Source organism: Ascaphus truei, chromosome 14, assembly GCF_040206685.1.
Source record: "Ascaphus truei isolate aAscTru1 chromosome 14, aAscTru1.hap1, whole genome shotgun sequence".
NCBI classification, from domain to species: domain Eukaryota; kingdom Metazoa; phylum Chordata; class Amphibia; order Anura; family Ascaphidae; genus Ascaphus; species Ascaphus truei.
The window spans coordinates 54,464,016-54,484,979 of NC_134496.1; the positions used below are offsets into that span (position 1 = coordinate 54,464,016).

General features: G+C 46.7%; 1 protein-coding gene across 1 annotated transcript in view; it reads right to left on the reverse strand.

Annotated features, from left to right (window-relative positions):
* Positions 1-19,110, reverse strand: part of P3H2 (prolyl 3-hydroxylase 2) — a 136,140-nt gene extending 117,030 nt beyond the window's left edge. The window contains exon 1 of the mRNA XM_075571036.1: positions 18,530-19,110. Coding sequence (XP_075427151.1) covers positions 18,530-18,952 — 423 coding nt within the window. The 5' untranslated portion in view covers positions 18,953-19,110. The remainder of the gene's footprint in view (positions 1-18,529) is intronic.
* Between the last annotated feature and the right edge of the window lie 1,854 nt (positions 19,111-20,964).

Genomic DNA, 20,964 nt, shown 5'->3' on the forward strand with positions numbered 1-20,964 from the left:
AGCAGCCAACAATACAGACAGTGATGTTATCTCCCTTCCAGCCGGGCAGAGAGTGTTACATTTACACTAACAATTTACATTATAGGACACGCTTGTGAGAGTTCTCTCTCTCTCTTCCTCAGGTCATGTAACGCCCAGTCAATTGTTAGTCCAAATAAAAGAAGTTATCACCTAATACTGAAGTATTCATTGATTCTGCGCTACCCAAGTAATATGCAATTAACCCAACTCTAATTTTCGCTAAGACCTCTTGTTTAGATAAGTGTTGCCCTGAAATCCTGGCATGTTCGTGCCTCTGGGGGATTGTACAGGGGGGGGGGGAGCACTATTTATAAATTGTATGTTTAACTCAGAGGATTAAACTCAAACACCACAGTCACTAATTCATGTAAATCAGGCTGAAAAATGAATGACAGCCAGGGAGAAGCTTCCACAAGACTCAAGGTCACAGGAAGGTTATGGTGCACTCAATGAAGTAATTAAGCATTATATGTAGAGGGGCTTAGGTGTAGAAGCTTTAACTATTCTGTATCGTCCAATAACAATGTTTCTGTGGCGTGTTCTCTGATTGGGGAGCAATGCATCGTACACAACCTATTATTGCAGTTTTTACATTTTCAAGTGGTGTCCCAAACAAGACATGCTGCTTTAAAGCGAAATATGTTTCATCACTAATGTCCTCAGGGCATCTTTAATCATCCCTGATATTTACACGGCAGCGTTTGATTTTAGAAGTTGTAAATCAGACATGTAGAATGTATGTGTCACGTAAGGGCACAAACCACCTACAATTACAGTTCTACTAAGTGTGGGATGAGAAAGGCCCCGCTCACTCACACAGGCAACGGAAAAAGCGTTTCACACTTACAGAATGATCCGTATAGTGTCTCTATTGCATGAAAAGATCCCATTATTATTCCATTAATATAAAAATGCTATCAATGGCGGTAAAAAATATATAGATGTCAAATGCAGAAACCATTTGTAATTTAAAGGGGGCTAGGTTTAAACCTCTAGATCATTGAGATTTCTGACTTTTAAGAGACTATCCCGTTAGGCTGCGTTTATAGTACTGGCCACAGCGACAGCGTGCAGCCGCAAAGCAACTTCATGTAGTCTGTAGCAACCGTCCATAGGGGGCGCGACGGCGACGTGTGACGTTACAGCGACCAAAATCGCTGTACCGCACCACGTGATTGGCTGCTGCCAATCACATAGCCCCTTGCGCCAGCGCGCAACTTTCGCTACAGAAACAGAGATCTCTATTGTTTATACATTGGAGAAGTTGTTGTGTACGGATGTGGCTACAAAGCGTAAAGAAATACAAATACAATACTGGAAGACATCCTTGGGACCAGCAGGATAATTTAGTTGAAGACAGATGACAGAATGCAACATAAAAATGATGCCATGTAAAATTAATTAAAATAAAAGTGTACCAGCTTTGTTAATTAAGTACCATGATTTAAATGTCACCCCTCTCCACAGCATTTGTGTTGGCAGAAAAATGTCACTGCTGGTCTATGCTAATTATATATAAATTATCTCTAATTAAACTGCTATTGTGCAGCTCTGACAGAGCATCTGGCAGACACAATACAAATCGCGTTTCTTTCCACAAAGTCGCGCCACGAAACAGTTGTTCTGAATTTTGAGCGTATTTTATTTCTTGAAAACTGTATTCATTTAGTACAATATTTACTACTTAACTTAAATATCTTCACATAGAAATATAATAAGAAACAGCCAACAGCAATACAGCCAACCCTACACCACCGCAGTAAAAGGATTTAACTCATACAAATGGTATACTGTACAATACTAGATATACATGTAATACTACGCATTGTGATAACTTATATTGCAGTATAATACACTGTTTGCAAGTTCATCTGAGCCAGAACCTCCACACCCATTACAACATACACATTATTGCTGCGATACAATAACTATAACAGTTAAAGGAAGTATTTCACTGTACTGCAATGCAGAATATGTTCGTGTCTTAGAATATAATAATAATATAAACGCAGTCTAGATTATTTATGGTTCAACTGCAGCCTTCTCAGACCCAGGAATCCCACATACGAGACATCCTATTGACGAATAAGATGTAGATTCCTTGTGACTTAACCTTCTAAATCTCTAGGACTTGGTGAGGTTACATGGGCCCTGCGATCTCTTCCAGCAACAGGTCATTAAATGAATCTTTGCCCTATGTGGAATGGGCGGTTGCCTTGGAGGCCTATATACTAAGTACACAAATTAATTATATTGCGTTTACCTATTTACTAACCTTTTTTGTGCTCAAGCATCAAGAATGCTTTTCAGCCATATATATTGGCGCACACAAATGGGATACACATGACACAGCTTATATGGTGCTAAAAAACAAACCCGTATGTGTGACTCCCAAAAAATGATTGAACCTGCATGGAAATGACCCAGGAAGTTACACCTGGCTTAAATCCTAAAATGTGTGTTTATGGCGTTAGCACAGAAGTTACTTATGTATCAACCAAAAATGTATTTGACGCAGCACAATTGTTTCATTACATAGGTTAACAGAATGTATTATTTTCACACTATGGCTATTATAGATCAGAAATTATTTCTATATGATTATCAACACTAGCAAATTGAAAGTGTATCAATTAATGATACAATGTGTCAAACTGAATTGTAAACACTAACCTTTGCATCAGAAGTATGAGGTCCGGTAATGACCTTGATATATATATGAGGTGCACACTTTATGAAGGTTTAAACTACTTTTTAGCACTAACAATCTGACACACATAAAAATGTCAAATATGAGGAGAGTACCAACGAGCCCCTGGTGTTTCCTTGTCAATTGTAAGGAATTCATGTTTCCCCTCAGTCACGGTGGGTCTCGCCTGCTGTGCAATGAGAAAGTGATTATATTTCTGTAATTATTGCAGAATCGGAACCCCTCTCACTGCAGAGGGATTACAAAGTAATCAGTCACAGGCCACTCTGGCAGCAAAGATGCTTGTTGTTCCGATGAAGAGTATTTGAGTGACTCTTTAGGGAGACCCAAAGGGATGGAAATCCAGCTTCCTCCGATATGACTCATGTTGGATGATCTTCAAAATCCATCAGAAATACAAACAGAAGTGATAAGGCGAAAGTCCGGCTCCTGTGTTCAATGATTATCTAAAGCACTGCGGGTGGGAAATCATTCTTCAGAAATATTTCAAATGCTTCAAGAGCTTGATAGGCGTTTGTTTGCAAACATTTCAGTTAAATAGGAAATATCCCATCTGAATGTTGGATTATATTCCCAATTCTAAAATCCACTGTTGAGGTAATCAGAGCGTATTCTACTCCAGAGCAGCAATACACTTATTTCATTTTTTTTTTTTTTTTAAATCACTTAGTCTGGAGGAAGATGGATTAGTCTGGGCAGAATGCCAAAGTTTTCAGGAAATAAAAATGGCTAATGGCAAGGTTAGTGCGGGCAAGATTACTGCGGTACTGCGGGCAAGGTTAGTGCGGGCAAGGTTAGTGCGGGACTGCGGGCAAGGTTAGTGCGGGCAAGGTTAGTGCGGGCAAGATTACTGCGGTACTGCGGGCAAGGTTAGTGTGGGCAAGGTTAGTGCGGGACTGCGGGCAAGGTTAGTGCGGGCAAGGTTAGTGCAGGACTGCGGGCAAGGTTACTGTGGGCAAGGTTACTGCGGGCAAGGTTACTGCAGGACTGCGGGCAAGGTTAGTGCGGACAAGGTTAGTGCGGGCAAGGTTAGTGCGGGCAAGGTTACTGCGGGACTGCGGGCAAGGTTACTGCGGGCAAGGTTACTGCGGGCAAGGTTACTGCGGGACTGCGGGCAAGGTTACTGCGGGCAAGGTTACTGCGGGACTGCGGGCAAGGTTACTGCGGGCAAGGTTACTGCGGGACTGCGGGCAAGGTTACTGCGGGCAAGGTTACTGCGGGCAAGGTTAGAGCGGGACTGCGGGCAAGGTTAGAGCGGGCAAGGTTACTGTGGGCATGGTTACTGCGGGCATGGTTACTGCGGGCAAGGTTACTGCAGGACTGCGGGAAGACAATAATATGCAATGGCATCCATATGCTGCGTCACTGGAGGTCGATATTGCTTTATTTGAGGAGCAGCCGGCGTGATGCTGCTCCCCCCAAACCTATTTACATTGAAAAAAATATCCGGGGAGACTGACACAAAGTATTGAGCCCGGTAAAAACAATATCTCAATGTAGGTAGCACATGAGTTTTCCAGACCTCACAGGTAAAGATCCCTTGCTGACTAATGAACATTTTCAAACCAACAATGTTCTTTTCATGGGAAACTAGCGTATAATCTGTAGCAGAGTCAGATAGCACATGTACCTACAAGTCATATTCTTCTCAATTACCAAACCCAGCCACACCCAGCCTACAGACCCACGCATTCAGGGGCTGCTTTTATTTGACCTCTCCCAACCTTCCTTTTATCTACTTTTGTACATATAGTTTAAGCCGCTGCCACTCATTGTCTAGTGTTTGCCCTGTAACAAGAGATCAATCTCCGTTTCTTCCATGACCTATATTAGACAATTATCCGTGGTCTCTTTATAAAATGCCATTTTCCTTTCTGAGGTAACTGCGGGTCAGTGATTAGCAACTTCCAATATTCCCAAAAGCCCTTAAACCAACTATCAGGATCAGTACCCTGTAACCATCAGGATTAGTACCCTGTAACCATCAGGATCAGTACCCTGTAACCATCAGGATTGGTACCCTGTAACAATCAGGATTAGTACCCTGTAACGATCATGATTGGTACCCTGTAACTATCAGGATCAGTACCCTGTAACCATCAGGATTAGTACCCTGTAACCATCAGGATCAGTACCCTGTAACCATCAGGATCAGTACCCTGTAACCATCAGGATTAGTACCCTGTATTTCACCTCCATCACCCGTTCAATTCTCTCTTGTTGGGGCATGATTACATGGCTTTGCAATGCAGGGGCATTAGGCCGCTGTCATACTGTACATAGATGAATAATTCAATAGCACTTGGGTTCTGACCCAACATCAACAACTTCCAGCTGTGGTGAAGGTTATTGCACCCGCTAATAACGCAGAATATCACAGATACTCTTCAGTGATAATGCAGAATATCATCGTAACGCGCCAGCGGCTGCAATAACCTTGGCTACATCTGCATTGAAAATGAGAGGTAACGCACCATGTATTGCCTGGTAAAGCATCTTATACTATATTAGTGAAAGCACTGTATGTTTGCCTGCCTGCCTGCATGCATGCATGCCTGCCTGCCTGCCTGGATGTCCGGTGTCCCTAGGGGAAATCTCATTGGTCCCTTGGCCCGCCCCCGCACACCTCTCATTGGCCTGAGGCGGAGTGACGGGCCAAAGGACACACAGGGACACACACACACACACACACACACACAGACACACACACACACACAGGGACACACACACACAGGGACACACACACACAGGGACACACACACGGACACACACGGACACACACACACACACACACACACACACGGGGCTCACAGTGTTAGCAGCACCCGCGCGCACCTCCTCCTCTCCCCGTGTCTCCCGCGCTTTCACACCGACCCCCCCCCCTCCCCCGGCGCCGCTACAGTCAGCGGGACACACACACACACTATTATTAGCCCTTCAGCGCCCCCCCCCACCCAGTGTCAGCGGCCGTGCGAGACCCCCCCTCTATATCTCCCACCTCTCCCCCCCCCACACATATACATGCCCCCCCCTCCCCGGCGGGGGAACAGCCAGTGGCCAGGCAGGCTGCCTCGCGGCGCCGAGTGCCCAAGATGGTGGCGCCCGGGACACAGCGGGGGAGCGGCCACAACACGCTGCCTCCCGCCTCAGATCCACGTGGGACCTGCCGGATGGGTGAGTGAGCGGCCTTCACCTCCCCTCCACCCCCCCTTCACCTCCCCTCCACCCCCCCCTCCCCTCCCTCCAGTGTCAGTGTCTCCCCGATACCCCCCCCCCCCCGCGCGCTACAGTCAGCGGGGGAGCGAGCGAGCGCCCGGGACACAGCGGGAGAGCGGCCACAACACGCTGCCTCCCGCCTCAGATCCACGTGGGACCTGCCGGACGGGTGAGTGAGCGGCCTTCACCTCCCCTCACCCACACCTCACCCACACCTCACCCCCCATGACCTCCCCCCACCCCCTTTCACCTCCCCTCACTCCACTTCTCCCTTCCACCCCCCTTCACCTCCCCATTTACCTCCCCCCCTCCACCCCCCCTTCACCTCCCCTCCACCCCCCCCCCCCTTCACCACCTCCCCTCCACCCCCCCCCCTTCACCTCCCCTCCACCACCCCCCTTCACCTCCCTTCCACCCCCCCCTTCACCTCCCTTCTACCCCCCCCCCTTCACCTCCCTTCCACTCCCCCCCTTCACCTCCCCTCCACCCCCCCTTCACCTCCCCTCCACCCCCCCCCTTCACCTCCCCTCCACCCCCCCTTCCCACCGCCTCCCCCCCCTTCCCACCGCCTCCCCCCCCCCTTCACACCGCCTCCCCCCCTTCCCACCGCCTCCCCCCCCTTCCCACCGCCTCCCCTCCACCTTCCCACCGCCTCCCCCCCCTTCCCACCGCCTCCCCCCTTCCCCCCCTTCCCACCGCCCCTTCCCACCGCCTCCCCCCACCCCTTCCCACCGCCTCCCCCCACCCCTTCCCACCGCCTCCCCCCACCCCTTCCCACCGCCTCTCCCCACCCCTTCCCACCGCCTCCCCCCACCCCTTCCCACCGCCTCCCCCCCTTCCCACCGCCTCCCCCCCCTTCCCACCGCCTCCCCCCCCTTCCCACCGCCTCCCCCCCCCCTTCCCACCACCTCCCCCCCCTTCCCACCGCCTCCCACCCCCCTTCCCACCGCCTCCCACCCCCCTTCCCACCGCCTCCCACCCCCGCCATCCCACCGCCTCCCACCCCCCGCCTTCCCACCTCCTCCCACCCCCCGCCTTCCCACCGCCTCCCACCCCCCGCCTTCCCTCCGCCTCCCCCTTCCCACCTCCCCCCCCTTCCCACCACCTCCCCCCCTTTCCACCACCTCCCCCCCTTCCCACCACCTCCCCCCCTCCTCCCCCTTCCCACCACCTTCCCCTTCCCACCACCTTCCCCCTCCTCCCCCTTCCACCACCTTCCCCCTCCTCCCCCTTCCACCACATCCCCCCTTCTCTCCCTATCCACCACCTTCTCCCTCCTCCTCCTTCCCACCACCTCCCCCCTTCTCCCCCTTCCCACCACCTCCCCCCTTCTCCCCCTTTCCACCACCTCCCCCCTCCTCCCCCTTCCCACCACTTCTCCCCTCCCCCCCGCTTCTCCCCTCCCCCCGCTCCCCTTCCCCCCCCCGCTCCCCTTCCCCCCCCCGCTCCCCTTCCCCCCCTCCGCTCCCCTTCACCCCACCTCCGCTCCCCTTCACCCCCCTCCGCTCCCCTTTCCACCCCCCCTCTGCTCCTCTTCCCCCCCCCTCCACCTCTTTTTCCCCTTTCCCCTCCCACCCCCTCCCACACTTCCACCCCCTCCTCTAACCCTTCCCCCCCCTCCTCTAACCCTTCCCCCCCCTCCTCTAACCTTCCCCCCCTCCTCTAACCCTTCCCCCCCTCCTCTAACCCTTCTCCCCCCTCCTCTAACCCTTCCCCCCCTCCTCTAACCTTCCCCCCTCCTCTAACCCTTCCCCCCTCCTCCTCTAACCCTTCCCCCCCCTCCTCTAACCCTTCCCCCCCCTCCTCTAACCCTTCCCCCCCCTCCTCTAACCCTTCCCCCCCCTCCTCTAACCCTTCCCCCCCCTCCTCTAACCCTTCCCCCCCCTCCTCTAACCCTTTCCCCCCCCCTCCTCTAACCCTTCCCCCTCCTCCACCCCTTGCCCCCCTCCTCCACCCCTTGCCCCCTCCTCCACCCCTTGCCCCCCTCCTCCACCCCCTCCTCCCCTTCCCGCCGCCCTTCGCCTTCATGCCCGCCTTACCGCCTCCCCACCCCGCCTCTGCCTTTCACCCGCCCTTACTCCGGCCGCCTCTGCCTTTCACCCACCGCCTCACAGCCGCTGCACGCACTCAACAGACACCCGCCACACTCAACACATACCTGCCGCCACACACACCTGCTGCCTCCCGCCCCTACGCACCGACATCACTGACCCACCGCCTCACACCCTAGCAGGACCCCCCACTCACAGACAGCACTCACAACCCATGCGCCAGCCGCCGCCTCACACCCTTGCAGGACCCCCACTCACAGACAGCACTCACAACCCACGCGCCACCCGCCGCCTCACACCCTAGCAGGACCCCCACTCACAGACAGCACTCACAACCCACGCACCACCCGCCGCCTCACACCCTAGCAGGACCCCCACTCGCACACAGCACTCACAACCCACGCGCCACCCGCCGCCTCACACCCTAGCAGGACACACGACTCAGATTTTTACATCACTTATGGCACCAAAATATACATTGTACTGTGGTGTGGTTACAATAAACCATTTTTATACAACATCGTATTACATTTTCTTCCATCTTTCTTTTCAATATTATTATCCAACCTTTACAACAAACAGTCACCTATTGTTCCACGATTTATAAATAATACTACCTATTACGCATTTACATCCCGGGCAATGCCGGGTCTCTCAGCTAGTTTTATATAAATAAATGAAATAAAGGTATAATTGTAGTCAAAGTACATTACGTTAGGCTCTATTTATGGAGGGCTGCCAGCCTCACAACTTCTCACCGCCCGTATGGTAGAATGACTATGAAATATGTGCTGCCCGGGCATTGAACGCAGTACCAGTATTATTTGTCTGGAAGTATAACCGTCCTATGTTTCCACGCGTAAAATCCAGAAGCCCACAAGTCACTCCACAAAACAGACTTCCCGGGCTCTCTAATTTTTGGATACTAAAGAATAAACTTAGATTTTAAGCTTTTTGGGGCAGGAACTCTTATCCCTAATGTCTACTTTTGTGTCTGAAGGGCTTATTTCTATTGTCTTCTATTATTTTATCACGTGTATTATTGCTGCAATGCGCTATGTACATGGATGGCGCTATATAAAGATACACACACACACACACACACACACACACACACACACACACACACACACACACACACACACACACACACACACACACACACACACACACACACACATATAATACTGAGTTAAGTTATGGTGAGTAAAAAAAGTGACAAAAACCCTTCACAGGAAAGCAAATATGCAAATATAGCTGTATGCTCATCTGCATGTCTTAGGCAGGTCTGCAACCCAGCCTTTCCCCATTATCACCCAGCATACAGCACTTCCACTGCATAGCCTCTCTTGCATTCCCAGTAAAATCAACCCCACACTGATGAGACCCATCAAGGTCGAAACAGCTGTCTGTGGGTGGTTTTCTGGGTATGCACCTTAACCCTGGCTGTGCTCAAAGCTGTGACCATGCAGCAAGCTTAAGCCTATAGGGAACCATGTTAAAAATGGTTATTGAGGCAAAAAGTGACACTGTGTGCTCATTTGCATGTCATTTCCCAGAATCCCTTGCTGCAGTGGAAGTGCTGTATGCTAGGTGATAATGGGGAAAGGCGGGGTTGCAGACCTGCCTAAGACATGCAGATGAGCATACAGCTATATTTGCATATATATATATATATATATATATATTTCAAGTTATCCTTGCTTCATTCATTGTAACATCGCCGGAAGAAGAGATCAGTGTATCTCGAAAGCTCGCACAAATAAAAGCATTTCGTTAGCCACAGAACGGTATCATCTATTTATTTTTTGATTATTGAAGCTCGGCTAACACGGTACTGATACCTCTAACATATATATATATATATATTCTGTCCTGGAACCTCTCTGTGTATTTATTTTCTGTTCTGAGGCAGCTATCACTCAGTGTAATGTTGCAACAAATGTAACTTTCCCAGTTGGCATGGCAACACCCCTTTCTCTCAGTTGATTGAGCTGTTCCTGGCTCCCCCTGCTAGTTGGCACAGTCCTTGCCTTAGTTCCTGTTAGCCCAGGCTAGCATGCTTTCTTTTAGACCCAGCAGCCATCTTGGAGCAGTCACCTCTTATCTCCTCTGGTTAAGTTATTACAATTTACCTATCCCTGATACCATAGCTATCCCAGTCACCTAGCAGTATCTCACTGCCTTCCTAGCTCCATTTCCCTGCCATTGCTCCCGTGCCCCAGTGTTTTCCCTCAGTACCTCTTCCCCTTTTTATTTGTATTATTGTTGCCCAAAATAAACACTTCAGCAGATAAGAAGTTCCCTTGCTTGGTATGTGGGATTGAGTTAAACTGCCTGTCTCTACACACTAGCCACAGTGAGCTTGAGTCAGAACATATTCTATGAATGGCAGGAACTCGCAGAAGTGGCTCAAAAGATAAATACATTAATTAAAATATCGACATTTCAGACCATTATTGGGATCTTTATCAAGAATAACGGTCCCAACTCAGGAAGGTAGGGGTTAATCCTTGTGAAGCTTATTTAAACAGAGATGTGGAATGGGCAAACTCTGAGCATGTCCCAGCAGCGTTACTGACTCAGCACTGTGTACCAGCTGGATGTTGACAGGTCCAAATAACTTCCTGTGTGTGATGCCAGCTGCATGAACAGGCAAAACAGCAAAGCATGAGACCGGCACCAAGAGGCTACCGGATCAGAAACAGATGGGTGGTGAGTTTCTGGAAGACACCCACCACCCCTTGTCAGATTAAATGAAATCACCTAGATGTTGACATATATATGTCCTCTGATTTCGTGTGAAAACGGTATCGTATGTTTATTTATTATTTATGGGACAAGCACCTACCTGCAAGGACTTACCAGTGGAGTGCCGGCTGTTACATGTGTTGTGTACACACACACATATACACACACACACGTAGCAGTATCTGTACTGTGTTAGTCGAGCTTTAATAATCAAAAACGAATAGACAATACCGTTCTGTGGCTAACGAAATGCTTTTATTTGTGTGAGCTTTCGAGATACTCTGATCTCTTCTTCCGGCGATGTTACATTGAATAAAGCAAGAAATGTTTAACTTAAAAACAGTGCATCCTGGAATGTTATCCTTGACTGAAACCTATCCCTCCCCCTGTGCAGCATGCGATTTATGACTTGACGTGTTAAATAGTCCCTGAATGTTAGCGATTTAATTGAATTTAGCTGCTACCACTATTTCAAATTAATTTCCATGACATCCGCTTTTATTTTTGGGGCTCTAACAGATGTACCCTGGAGAAGTTTCAGGAACAAACTCCCAAAGGGGAAATTGTGTCCAAAGTTACAGCATTTGTTTGTGTCCCGAAGTCAGGGTTGAAACATCAAGAAGGAAGATTGAACTTGGATATAAACCCACAGGATACGCTCCCAGCAGAATCATTCAACATAAAACTAATTAGAAGAGATATCCAATAGCACAAGCTTAGAAATAGAAACAAGGGTCATTCAAATAAATACTAGCTAGAAATGCATTTACCAGGAGACGTGATGGGAGAGCAGAAGCAGAGAGGCCTCTCGTATCGTGGCTTGCAGTTATAGTCCAGTAATCAGAGGCCTCTCGTATCGTGACTTGCAGTAATAGTCCAGTAATCAGAGAGGCCTCTCGTATCGTGGCTTGCAGTTATAGTCCAGTAATCAGAGAGGCGTATCGTGGCATGCAGTTATAGTCCAGTAATCAGAGAGGCCTCTCGTATCGTGGCCTGCAGTTATAGTCCAGTAATCAGAGAGGCCTCTCGTATCGTGGCGTGCAGTAATAGTCCAGTAATCAGAGAGGACTCTCGTATCGTGGCCTGCAGTTATAGTCCAGTAATCAGAGAGGCCTCTCGTATCGTGGCTTGCAGTTATAGTCCAGTAATCAGAGGCCTCTCGTATCGTGGCCTGCAGTTATAGTCCAGTAATCAGAGAGGCCTCTCGTATCGTGGCCTGCAGTTATAGTCCAGTAATCAGAGGCCTCTCGTGTCGTGGCTTGCAGTAATAGTCCAGTAATCAGAGAGGCCTCTCGTATCGTGGCCTGCAGTTATAGTCCAGTAATCAGAGGCCTCTCGTGTCGTGGCTTGCAGTTATAGTCCAGTAATCAGAGAGGCCTCTCGTATCGTGGCTTGCAGTTATAGTACAGTAATCAGAGAGGCCTCTCGTATCGTGGCTTGCAGTTATAGTCCAGTAATCAGAGAGGCCTCTCGTATCGTGGCTTGCAGTTATAGTCCAGTAATCAGAGAGGCCTCTCGTATCGTGGCTTGCAGTAATAGTCCAGTAATCAGAGAGGCCTCTCGTATCGTGGCTTGCAGTTATAGTTCAGTAATCAGAGAGGCCTCTCGTATCGTGGCTTGCAGTAATAGTTCAGTAATCAGAGAGGCCTCTCGTATCGTGGCCTGCAGTTATAGTCCAGTAATCAGAGGCCTCTCGTATCGTGGCTTGCAGTTATAGTCCAGTAATCAGAGTGGCCTCTCGTATCGTGGCTTGCAGTTATAGTCCAGTAATCAGAGTGGCCTCTCGTATCGTGGCTTGCAGTAATAGTCCACTAATCAGAGAGGCCTCTCGTATCGTGGCTTGCAGTTATAGTCCAGTAATCAGAGTGGCCTCTCGTATCGTGGCATGCAGTTATAGTCCAGTCATCAGAGAGGCCTCTCGTATCGTGGCTTGCAGTAATAGTCCAGTAATCAGAGAGGCCTCTCGTATCGTGGCTTGCAGTAATAGTCCAGTAATCAGAGAGGCCTCTCGTATAGTGGCTTGCAGTAATAGTCCAGTAATCAGAGAGGCCTCTCGTATCGTGGCGTGCAGTAATAGTATAGTTTCCCACCAGTGAGTGGCTACTTTGTAACACGTGCTTACATGTCACGTATGGAAGAATCCCAGAAAAATGTAAGTGCTGTAAGCATTTTTGCTTTAATGCTTGTAACCGATTATCGGAGAGGGCAGGGAACACCTGATCCTAATGCCCTGAAAGCCCCTCTGGCAATGAATATGTTGACACACAGAATATGGGGTTTGGACCACTCTTGTTCCACATATTAAAATAATAGTTGCGTACCAATGTTTTACTGTTGACAATCTTAGCTGCAATAAATCAACTAATTCCACAATGTGGGATTGAGTTTAGAACTTTAAAACAATGGAATATTAGGAAAATATTATTGAAGCAGGACATTGTTGTCAAAGTTGGGTGACGTATTGAGCCATTCCCTGTCCCTGTCACCACTTATGTATGTATGAGAAACGCTTTCTCTGTGATTAACATAAAACAGATGTTTACCTCTTGCAGCTGGGTTAAAACAAATAAGAACAAGAATCTGGTGACAACAAACATATGTAAATATCTAACTATTCTGTCTATTGTTTATTTATTGCCATTACCGCCATGCAGAATAATCGTGGACAATGCATCGGTCACTTAAACACACAAAGAAACGGAACAGAATTTCTCAGTTGACATTGGAGGGCATACAGGAGGTAGCCTTCACACAGTCCTGTTAATGTATATCACATGTGAAAAATACAAAACATTAATTACAGTAGGTGCCGAGGTGATTACACAAATAAGTTTTGAACTGAGCTTGCAACTGTACGATGAATCTACCAGTTACCGACTCAGAAAATCATGGCACTACAAGACTGTTTCATAGATCCCACCCCTCGTCTTCACTCACAGATATAAATAGCTTGCGTGCTCTCACTCTTCTATTTAAAAATCACTGCTTGCTTTCGCTTGTTCCACCTGCCCTTTTAAATCTATTCCCTGTAGTTTACTTAATTGTCACTATGGCTTCAAAACTCACAGCAATGGCCCAAGTGCTGCAGCTCGGAATTATAGAGCAGAGGTCCCTGAGCACATGTCCTAACATCTAGCAGCCACATTGCAATGCAGGAGGGTATGACGACACTTCATCTGTGCTACAGTATGTTGTGCTCAGCCTGGCTGTGATGGATTAACTTCCATGTCATGACTATGTCTAGGCTTCCATACTCTGTCTGTGGCTTTTTGATTTACAAACAGATCATTAAAGTCAAGTATATCATGACAAGATCAGTTCTCAGCCAATCAGCATAGAGAACCCAGATGGAGCCACTTTGGAGTAGGGATGATGAATGAGTCAATGAATTCCCTGTAGGTGAACACTAAATTACCACATGTCTTTGTATCCTGCATTTATACCATATTAAAATGCTTTCTGGGACATAATACAGATGTCAAAAGATAAAAACTATGTGAACAGCAGAAGGATCTCTTAAGAAATGAGAGGAAATGATTGGGATCCAGCGAGTTAAACTAGTTTAAAAGCAGTGGGACCAGTATAAAATGGCCATGTAATGTTTGTGCACATCACGGTAAAAAATAATGAATGAATTTCGAGCAAAAGTCCATGAATCCCCCATCCATAGTTAAATGGTTGAAGTACTACTGAAAAGTAGCTGAACTTGTTCCCAGTTACAGGAAAGGGAGAATTCGCCATCACCAACGGAGCAAGAGACGCTGCTTTTGTTCAGTGGATTTTTGATGGTGCTCGAACACGCGGCGTACCTCTGCACCGTGACATCCATCGTGATTATTAATCTGAAGACAAAGAGCTGTATGTGCAGAGGAGGGGAGACGGGAAAAGACCCCCTGTTTCCTTTCAGTTCCCAGGAATGTTCCTTTAATGCAGTAATTGTGTTGTGAGGAACCTCTCATCCTGAAACGTAACAGCTTGAGCCACGAGGAACAAGCAGTACAGTATGTACAAGGTAAGGCCGGCCTCCCCGTGTATCCCCCCGGAGTCATTACATGCATGCCAGTGAGTGATGGCTACTGTCAAATCCAATTACCCAGTAAGGGTAACCTCAGTAAGTAGAGGTCGTGCCATGTACTGGCAAAGGAATCTCATGTGTTTACTGCAGGTCAGTCTGGCTGAGAGAGGGTTAATGCAGAATGTCATTCAGGAGCTAAGTTGCCTTTAAATCAGGAGTCTACGCCCATTGTTTTACTTACTTAAGAGAACTCTTCTTGCCATTTGCAACACTGGTTTTACTTTTAAAATCTCATGTTCAGGAGATATGAGCGTTAGAAATATGTATGCAGCTCTCCCCAGGGCCCAGTTCAGTGTAAAGCGGCGCTTATAGTGCCTTGCGTCGGCACGTCGCTCCAAAACAAATTAATTGACTCCGTCGGAAGCGCTTATAGTAAGCGCGACAGCAACGTCGCGTCTAAAAATTTGGAAACAGGGTAAATTTGATTTTTTAGAGACAGTCGCCACATGTGACTGTCTCTAAACCAAATTAAAACTTTCGCGGGTGGCGACAGGTGATGTCATCGGTCGCGTCACCGTCGCCAGCACTATAAGCGCGGCCTAACGTTCACCATGGTAACAACAGGAGCGAGCAAGAGCAGGCCCAGCTCAGGGAGCAAGAGGCAACATTACAGCCCACTTCTAGTTCACCACATACATCTGCATGAACCTGAAAGCACTCGGGCGTGTAACAGCTTGGCCCTGGCAGCAGAATGCAGAGCGTGTACAAAACAAGCCCTTTCCCCTACTAATGGTCCTGGTAATTTCAGAACCAGCTACCCAGCTACCCAGATTAGAACATTTTTTAGATTCCACGGTCCAGGCGGTATTGACATTTATAGGTCCAGAGCCTGTTAATAAAAGTTCTGAAACATTGTTTTGCCTTTTCCTTCTTTCATGTCTGACATGGCTGTGATGTTTATAGCTGGTGTTGTGTGCTTTTAAGCAGTGATTATGTGCAATAAAGTTACAGTACATGTGCAGAGTAGTAATGTCGAGATTTTCTGGGGGAGGGAGCGCATGACATCACATGACCCCCGCAGCGTCATTTGATGTCACAGCCGAGCAGGGGGAGGGGGACGACGACGCGAGCAGTGGGGGAGAGCAGGCACGGGGGCGCAGGCTGAAAAGTTTGCATACCCCTGATCGATAGTACCCGCACAACACAAAAACAGCAAAAAAGGGTCGTTCATTAGGTCTAAAAAACAGCCCTGAGACCAAAACGTCAGGTACAGTATATATGTTTTGGACCTAATAAACTACCCTTTTTGCTATTTTGTGTTGTGCTGGTACTATATAGATCACTTGTGATCTAAATTGACATACATACGTACGTACGTACGTACGTACGTACGTACGTACGTACATACGTACGTACATACATACATACTCACATTTCCCTCACAATATAATTACAGATCTACTATATTAAGTAAAGCAGAAATATTTGACCTTAAATAATAATAAGAAGCACATACTGCCCAAATTAACTAAACTCCAGGCTTTTAAAGGATCATGGTACCATCCCCGCCGGGGAAACAAAATGGCGTTTAACTCTCCAGTGGCACGCAGGTCAATAGCAAGCCGCTGTGATTTAAGAACAAGAAAGTACCGGCACCTCCTTCGGAGCTAAGTATCTTGGGGAGCAGGGGGACCCTAGCGCTGTAATTAATGCGGTGCAGATCCGGAGACCCCTGCTTCCCAATTTAAAAGGGGGGCCATTTACTTGTAATGCCCCCCCCCCCAACCCCACCCCCACATGAGAAAAATCTACAGTATGTTAGTATCTTGTTTTCTTTCGTAATCTCTAGCACAGGACTGGCCAACTCAAGTCCTCAAGGGCCACCAACAGGTCAGGTTTTCAGGATATCCCTACTTCAGCAAAGGTGGTACAGTCTTCAACAGAGCCACTGATTGAGCCACCTGTGCTGAATCTAGGATATCCTGAAAACCTGACCTGTTGGTGGCCCTTGTAGACTGGAGTTGGCCACCCCTGCTTCAGCATCTGAGGTTACCACGGTAACATGTGAAAAACATTATCTGCTGGACAGACCATTGGACTTAAAAATAAAATCAAGGTCGGAAAGGGCATGAAATTATCTTACCTAAACTAGGGGATCCCCCAAATCTCATCCGTGGTCCCCCGACATGCACAGATTCAACAGCTTCAGGTGTGGCGATCCTGAGTTAGACCAGGGCGCCACCGGGCAGACTGGAGAAACAATATGGCCGCCTGGGTCAGGGCTTGTGTTGGCAGGCAATAGAAAAGTGATGTCATTGGGAGATGATGTCACAGGTTTCTAATGCGGACCCTGGCGGCCATGTTTCTACGCCACTGCCATATTTGTATATTTCTGGTGTGTCAAAATCAGCACGAAAAAAAACCGTACAAATATCTCCGGAAACACGGAGGTCACAGACATCAGGGGGACCACGAGGAGAACCACGAGGGGGACCACAGATCAGCTCAGATAAGATGAAAATATAAAAGGACGAGCAGCTGGGGTTGTTGCTTTAAGGCAGGGATCTCAAACTCAGTCCTCAAGGGCCACCAACAGGCCAGCGATTATGGATATCCCTGCTTCAGCACAGGTGGCTCAATCTGAGCCACTGATTGAGTCACCTGTGCTGAAGCAGGGATATCCATAATACCTTGCCTGTTGGTGGTCGGTGGCCCTTGAGGACTGAGTTTGAGACCCCCGCTTTAAGAAGTTGGGCATAAGACCCCAGTATGATGCAGCTACACAATGATAACCTAACTCCTGTGTATCCTAATGTTTTCAAATATGGAATTACAGAGATTGCCTCGTGCTGGAGCACCGTCTCCATGCGGTATTATCTAAGCACTGTTCTGCCGATACTGGCAGCATTGTGGTATTATTAGTATTGTGATTGTGATATTTGACCATGTAACACTGAGGGCACTGTGACTATCGGGACCTGTATCTGTCTAACAATTGTGCACACAGCATGAAGGACTTATTATGACGATGGAAATGTTCTAAGGATTGTTCGATCACCAATGTTGGCGATAAATACTACATTTGAACCAAACATTGTATAGGAGTGCTGCTCCATCTTTACTTAGTGTTATCATTACTGGTCAATTGTTATACATCAAACACACTCACAGAGCTTCAAAATAAGAATGGTACATATACAGATGTATAGCACTGCACTGTCACAACACACAAACACACATCACTTACCTAAAGTGCTCACAATAAAAGGAGTTATTATTATTCATGATTTGCATATTGCAATTGCTGTCAATCTATTAATCGTATTACTTTATTTTTCTATGGCTCCGATGATATACTCAGCACTTTACAATACAGAATGAGACTTGAAAACTTCAAAGTGTAAAAATGAGAGCACATCATAAAGTTACCATAAAAGGAACAGCTGCCGCGAAGAGCTTACAATCTAAACAATTGGTTTGATCTGTGTGATGCAGACATGGCACACCGAGGGTTAATAGCAAATGTTTGTATTCTCAAAAGAATTATTACCCATTGCATGTAGTACCAGTTATGTACACACAAATATATACAGCTTAACAAAAGGGGGAGAAAATTGCTTGGCAAAGGGGCTTACAGTCTAAAGAATTTACATTACTTATTGGCACAAGGATGAGTAAAAAAATCCGTGGGACAAAGAGCTGACAATAATAAAGCCTCCCATACGTTTTCACAATGGGCCCCTTTTGTCCCGTCCCCACTCTTACCTTGAAGTATGCCCGCTGCAGGAAGTTGTATGGGATCCTCCGGTAGAATTCACCCTTGATGTCCTCGCTGACCCTGTGCCTGGACACTTCCCCCAGGCTGCTCTCCTCACACTCACTCACACAGGCTGCCCTGGACAGCAGCACCCTGAAGAAGCTCACATCCCAGGAACTGGGTGCCAGCTCCATAGGGTGCCTCTTCCTGCAGCCCACCCTGCAGCTGATCTTGGACTGCCTGAGCTGGGAGTAGCTGCTCAGAGCCATCTCCATGTAATACACCACCTTCTGGTAGTCATTTCTGTAATATGCTTCTATCCCACTATCATAGAGCAGGTCATAGGGCTGCAGAGTCTGGGTGCTGGGGTGCAGGAGGGAGAGAAGCAATGGGACCCAGAGCCCCCTCAGTCCCAGCTCCTTACAAACCATGTCTGCTCTGATCCCACTCCCACACTGTCTGGATCCCTTTAAAAGGGTTCTGTGCTTCTCCTGTGAGCACCATGTGCAGCTCTGACTCACACACACACTGGGGCTCAGGCAGCCGGCAAGTAGTTAAAGGGACAGGAGGAGTCACCACAAGTAGCAGCCGCACTAAACCAGCTGTCCAGCAGGGGTACAGGCTGCCCCTCTCCCCAGGCACATCCCCTCTCCCCGGGCACTGCCCCTCTCCCCGGGCACTGCCCCTCTCCCCGGGCACTGCCCCTCTCCCCGGGCACTGCCTGCTGCCCGCCTGCCCAGGCGTTTGTGTTTAGAAAGGAAGGAGGGCTGCTTGTGTTATATTTCCCTGTATTATAATGTGATATATCCCTGCATTATAATGTTATATATTCCTGCATTATAATGTTAAATATCCCTGCATTATAATGTTATATATCCCTGCATTATATTGTTATATATTCCTGCATTATAATGTTATATATCCCTGCATTATAATGTTATATATCCCTGCATTATATTGTTATATATCCCTGCATTATAATGTTATATATCCCTGCATTATAATGTTATATATCCCTGCATTATAATGTTATATATCCCTGCATTATAATGTGATATATCCCTGCATTATAATGTGATATATCCCTGCATTATAATGTGATATATCCCTGCATTATAATGTGATATATCCCTGCATTATAATGTTATATATCCCTGCATTATAATGTTATATATCCCTGCATTATAATGTTATATATCCCTGCATTATAATGTTATATATCCCTGCATTATAATGTTATATATCCCTGCATTATAATGTTATATATCCCTGCATTATAATGTTATATATCCCTGCATTATAATGTTATATATCCCTGCATTATAATGTTATATATCCCTGCATTATAATTTTATATATCCCTGCATTATATTGTTATATATCCCTGCATTATAATGTTATATATCCCTGCATTATAATGTTATATATCCCTGCATTATAATGTTATATATCCCTGCATTATAATGTTATATATCCCTGCATTATAATGTTATATATCCCTGCATTATAATGTTATATATCCCTGTATTATATGTATTATAATGTCACATATCCCTGTATTATAATGTTATATATGCCTGCATTATAATGTTATATATCCCTGTATTATAATGTTATATATCCCTGTATTATAATGTCACATATCCCTGTATTATAATGTCATACTGTATATCCCTACATTATATTGTTATATATCCCTGCATTATAATGCTATATATCCCTGTATTATAATGTGATATCTCCCTGCATTATAATATAATGTCATATATCCCTGCATTATAATATAATGTTATATATCCCTGCATTATAATATAATGTCATACCCCTGCATTAAAATGTCATATATCCCTGTATTATAATGTCTCATATGCCTGCATTCTGCATTATAATGTTATATACAGTTGTGTGAAAATGAAAGTACACCCTCTTTGAATTCTATGGTTTTACATATCAGGACATAATAACAATCATCTGTTCCTTAGCAGGTCTTAAAATTAGGTAAATACAACCTCAGATGAACAACAACACATGACATATTACACTGTGTCGTGATTTATTTAACAAAAATAAAGCCAAAATGGAGAAGCTATGTGGGAAAAACTAAGTACACCCTTCCTGTTTCCATAGGAATTAAGATGCTAAGTAGCAGACAGGTGCTGCTAATCAAATGCCCTTGTTTAATTGATCGTCAGCAAGTGTGACCACCTCTATAAAAGCCGAAGTTTTAGCAGTTTACTGGTCTGGCGCATTCAGGTGTGTGTTAACACAATGTCAAGGAGGAAAGACATCAGCAATGATCTTAGAGAAACAATTGTTTCTGCCCATCAATCTGGGAAGGGTTATAAGGCCATTTCAAAACAATTTAAAGTCCATCATTCTACAGTGAGAAAGATTGTTCAAAAGTGGAAAACATTCAAGACAGTTGCCAATCTTCCCAGGAGTG